General features: G+C 44.6%; 1 protein-coding gene across 10 annotated transcripts in view; it reads left to right on the forward strand.

Moving 5' to 3' along the window:
- The window catches only part of LOC133123852 (zinc finger protein Helios-like), a 53,199-nt gene extending 47,972 nt beyond the window's left edge, over positions 1-5,227 (forward strand). For 9 of the 10 annotated variants that reach the window (XM_061234485.1, XM_061234488.1, XM_061234484.1 and 6 more), the window contains one exon: positions 422-5,227. In XM_061234485.1, the coding sequence (XP_061090469.1) occupies positions 422-1,257 (836 nt within the window). In that variant the 3' untranslated portion in view covers positions 1,258-5,227. The remainder of the gene's footprint in view (positions 1-421) is intronic. The other variant, XM_061234490.1, reaches the window with a different exon arrangement.
- The last annotated feature ends 359 nt before the right edge of the window (positions 5,228-5,586 follow it).

Consider the following 5,586-nt stretch of genomic DNA (forward strand, 5'->3'; position numbering starts at 1 on the left):
GAAGAGCAGAACGTAATGTTCTGAGATGTCGTCTGTCGAGCCTGTGGCTGGTCCCAGCCATGCTGTCCGTATTTCTGTCTGTCTAGATGTTACTCCTCATTCATTTCAAACTCGCATCCAATATGGAAATAAATAATAAGTATCCTAAAATGTATTCAGAACTCACGAATCATTTCATGCTTGCTGTTCAGCTGCAGTAAATAGACTTGTGTACCTACAGCACACGTAACTGTAACTTCTGAATGGGCCAACTTTACTGCCTCTTTTACTGGATGTATAGACTTTCAGGGAAAATGTCTACGTTGTGGTTGTACTAGACCTCCCACAGAGGTTTGTATTGGGTTGATTTTCACAATGCTAATGCTAATGAGATTGTGCGCTGTATGCTGAGAGTGTGTGTGTGTGTCCTTCCCCTCACCAGGTGAGAAGATGGTGCGCTACAGCTACCCGGAGCTGAACTACGAGCTGGGCATGAAGTACGAGAAAGAGGCGGAGCTTGTGCAGGTCCACCTGATGGACCAGGCCATCAACAATGCCATCACCTATATGGGGGCGGAGTCTCTGAGGTCCCACCTTGCCCACCCGCAGTACCCAATGGGCGATGTGGTGCCCCTCATCAACCCCCTGTTTCCCCATCAGGTGTACCCCTTGGCCCCACGCTTGGACCGGCCCAATAGCCGGGACGCTGTCGCCCCGCCCCTCCCCCCTCCGGATTTCCCCCCCTCCAGCAATGGCCCCATCTCCCTGGTGAGGCCCAGACACCCCCACCCCCAAGCTCCGCGAGAGGAGTCGCCTGGCAACAGCGGCCCGGACTCGGCCGATTCGGAGCGGAGCAGCCCCCAGGAGCAGCAGCAGCAGCAGCAGCAGCAGCAGCTGCAGCAGCTGCAGCAGGCCCTCCTCCACAACCACCACGCCCCCTACCCGCTCACCGGCCCCGCCTACGCCAAGGAGGTGGGGCGGGGGGCGGAGCCGGCGGCCCGGGAGGGGCCGGAGGCGGGGAAGGCGAGGCCGGCGGTGCTGGAGCGCCCCCCGGGCCGGGACGCGCCGCACCGCGTCTTCAGCAAGGAGGGCCGGGAGGTCCGGGCCTTCCACTGCGAGCACTGCCGCGTGCTCTTCCTGGACCACGTCATGTTCACCATCCACATGGGCTGCCACGGCTACCGCGACCCGCTGCAGTGCAACATCTGCGGCCACCGCAGCCGGGACCGCTACGAGTTCTCCTCCCACATCGTGCGCGGGGAGCACACCTTCCAGTAGGGGGCGGCGCGGGAGACGCACGCTCCCTGGCGGAGATCGGCTGCTCCTGTGACGCAGATATATCCACACGCGCGCACATGCGCACACACAGACACACACACTTATATATGTACATATGAACGCAAACAGCTTGACGCTCAAATCATAGTTTTTTGACAGATTTATGAAGGCTTGGGTCCAAGAAATATTTACTCTGTTTTTACACTGAAGCGAGCCGTCTGAAGCAAGATTGGGAAAAGGTGATTGATGAAGTTTTATGTCATTTTTTTATTTTCTCCCCACTTAACAAAACGAAACAAAAAGTTCCACCAAAGGTACGGATTGTCTTCTCAGGGTGTATCTGTAGTCCCGTCTTAGCAGAGCAGCTATGTACGTGAATTTTTATGAAGTTTTACGATTTCCATGTTTCTTTTAGCAGCGTCTACATGTTGAGCCATTTCTCTGATGTTTACATCACGGAGCAGTCTGCTTATTTATTATGCTCCGTGTTCCTTATTCACCCTGCCTAGTGCGTGACCCCTGACCTGGCCATGTCCACACACAGTCAGCAATGTATTACCTGTTACACGGTTATAACTAAGTGTGCCTAAAATATGCCTTCTGAAATGTTTTTAATTTTATGTGACCAATATGGTAAGAACGGTTAGCCTGAACTCAAAGAGTGTGACACCCTCTTTTTGACATCCGCGTTAAGCTAATTTAGTGGAAACGTGAGTCAAACTGCTTTCGACAAAACATGAACGTGAGACCAGTACCTGAACTGACTCAGGAGATTTGCAAGAAAGTCACTCCAAAACAGGCACCTTAACTGAACTTCCTCTCTCCCTGCGCGGCGTCTGAGCGTTCTCGAGTCGCGGCTCCAGCTGAGAGAGTCTGTGGAACAGATGCAGTAACCACGGAGACCGTTGCTCCTCGATACCGCCTTTTGTTGAGCTGTTAGCGGCCCGGTAACGTGTTGAAGTGTTTCTTTTCATGTTTTCCACTGTCAGCTGCGGTTAAGTAGAGCGTGTCACGTTTACTGGGAATGGCAGTTGAGGTGAGGTCAGTCGTTCAGCGGTGTGTAATAATGTAGGAACTCCTGTTTAAAATACACTCTCCGAGCACTTTATTAGGTTGTATTACACCTACTCATTCATGCGATTATCTAATCGGCCAATTGTGTGGCAGCAGTGTAATGCATAAAATCATGTCGATACGGGTCAGGAGCTTCAGTTAATGTTCGCATCAACCATCAAAATGCGGAAAAAATGTGATCTCAGTTATTCTGATCGTGGAATGATCGTTGGTGGCAGACAGGGTGGTTTGAGTATCTCAGAAATTGGTGATCTCCTGGGATTTCCATGCACACTAGTCTCTAGAGTTGCAAAGAACGGTGCGAAAAATATATTCAAAAATCCAGTGAGCAGCAATCCTGCAGATAGAAGCACCTCGTTAATGAGAGGAGAATGGCCAGACTGTCAGACCTGACAGGAAGGTGACAGTGATGCAAATAACCACACATTACAACAGAGGTGTGCAGAAAAGCATCTCTGAACACAACACATCAAAACTCTAGTGGATAGGCTACAGGAGGAGAAGTCTAATAAATACCTAATAAAGTGCTCACCGAGTGTATGTAGGTTTTACTAATAGGTCCACGGCTTGTCATTTCACAATTCAAAAAGAAAACCAGCTATAAACACGTAGTGTTTTTATTGTTTCCTCATAGTCATTTTCACAGTTTCTAATGCACTTCGCAGAAATGGAAGAAAAGCACTCACACATAATACATTCCAGCTGTACTCGGAGGGAAAGCCTGGAGTTCTTTTTGGTTCTGTTGCTGAATGGTTTGCGACAATTTGCAACGTCCAACTCTCTCCCAATTGCATCCTGTTCGGATACAGAACAGGGTACAGTGTGAACTTTTCCTAAGCACCGAATCTGTTTATCATGCTAATACTGTACAGTGATAAAAAAACTAAAATAAAAAAATGATTTAGGGTGATGTTCCACCTCCAGACACAGGAGACTGTGTTCAGACTTCTCTACAACAAACTAGTGGCTACATGGTACGAGGCACGCTACTCGCGACAGTGGATTGTTTTTCGGCATTTGTTTTTCACTGTGGCATTATCTTCACAAAAACATGTAGCGTATCCATGGTTTGCTTGTCCTTATCCAAAGAAACTTAATCTATCTTCCTAGATCACACAAGGGATGAGTTTTCCACTATACTGGCTAAATCATCGTAACTCATCTGGGTAAATCAGAATAGTAAATTGTTGAGATGTTGTAGGAACTCATTTGTTTACATAATTATGCACCGTTTACTCATTGCAGTGGAAGGTGGGGGTGATTATTTATTGTTCTTCTTTTTTTTTCTTTTTTTTTCTTGGCTCAGTGATATTATCCGTGTTCACCGATGTGTTGTTCATATTTAACTTCATTGCATTATCGCAAGAATCATCTTTGTGTTCATTCATGCCTTTAAGATCAAGCGTCTTCGTGAGTAAATAATACAACTTCCTGCTTATTGGATGGTGGAGTAGTAATATCGATATGTTATTCCTAATGACTTTATTTGCTGGCCATATGAGGAAACCTGCTTAGCATTATATTATATTAAATCCATGCAAAATGACCAAAATAGCTTCTAGAGTAACTCCTTCACCAGCAAAGTATTGCAAAACTGTAAGAAGTGAAAGCTTTCCTCTCAATCGCTTTACGTTGACTTTATGTCCACAAGCATTGAAGGTGTACTTCTGTAATTATGTGTGGGGGGTGGATAATGGTACACTTTGTGCTGGAACAATGTCACAGACAAACTGAAAGAGAGGACTCGTCAGTATCGTCAGGCTCTGGTAGGTGTGCCGTTTACAGATGTCTAAAGCTTTAATATCTTCCATGGTGCTCTTTTCTTTTTTGCTTGCTTGCAAAAAAGCTTCTTCTTGTATGCACTCACTTTGGAAAGCCCTTTGCAAGAATGCAAGAACTGTGAATTTTTTTAATGATCACGAGAAGGAAGAACACGTAGTCCTAACTGAGAAGGATCGGAACTGGTGGCCAGTTTCACTATTCTGTTGTAAATACAAAATACAATTTTACTGATCTCGCATTTTCCACAAAAATGAAAATCATAAAACCGTTCATTATAAGGGCATTCTAATGAGCATCCCAAACAAATGTCACATTCTTACAAACTTTGTTTGAATTTGTACTGTTCTTTATTTTACTTTATCTATGAAAACTGGGGGCCTTCTTCGTTGATTTTGAACAAAGTGACATAGGGGTTTTGTCTCTGTCTTTTTACCATGTTGTGTTGACTATACAGATACGATAAATTATGTTTTAAAAGGAATATGAAGTATATAATATATATATCAGCAATTTACATGAACACAAGTAAACAAAGTGGTTGGATATTTAATATACTTGAAACCATGGAAACCCCAGTTGAGCACAGAGTGCATTTTACACACGAAAAGTGCAATAGCTGGCTATTTTTTCAAAGTATAAATTGTGTAAATATAAAAATAAAAAAAGGCTTTTTGAAATGTTTTGCAAATGAACAAACTGGAAGAGTAAATGGCTGCAGTTTTTTGTAATATATATACGTAATATATGCATGATTTGCATATATTTTGGTACTGATTTTGAAATGGGGTTTACTGTGCTTTACCTGTGCTGAATACCGTGTAGTCTAATAAATGTAGGGATCTCAGGTACTTATGTCTGCGGGGGGAGTCTTCCTGTGTGCATCATTCCGTGCTCAATATGGGGCACGTTTGCTTTTTCCTTTTCTCTTGGCAGCTGTGTGCTTTTTCCACAATGAAGAAACGGAAGAGGATTTATGAAATATGTTTGTGTATTTGAATGCACACCCTACACAGTGTTTTTCTTTTCTTTTATTGTGTTGTTTTTGAGGGAGACACTGTTGTGCAGTGTTACATTATAAAGCATGGGCCATTTCACATTAAAAAAACTGATTTAATTTCCTGGCCATAATGTGTCTTTTTCACAATATATACATTTTTCTGTTTTGTGTGTGTGTCTGTATATGTACGTGTAAGCATACGTCCTTTGTGTGTGCATGGGCGTGTGGTGTGTGGGCATGTGTGTGTATGTGTGTGTGTTTGTATGTGTGCGTGTGGTGCATGAGCATGTGTGTGTATTTGTATTAGTGCATGTAAGCATACGTCCAGTGTGTGTATGTGAGTGTGTGTGTGAGCGTGTGTGTGTGTGTGTGTGTGTGCTCGGAAGCATATACCTGTGTGTATGTAAGTGTGTGTGTGAGTGTGTGTGTGTTTGTATGTGTGCTTGGAAGCGTATGCCTGTGTGTACATGAGTGTG

Source organism: Conger conger, chromosome 3, assembly GCF_963514075.1.
Source record: "Conger conger chromosome 3, fConCon1.1, whole genome shotgun sequence".
Taxonomy (NCBI): Eukaryota; Metazoa; Chordata; class Actinopteri; order Anguilliformes; family Congridae; genus Conger; species Conger conger.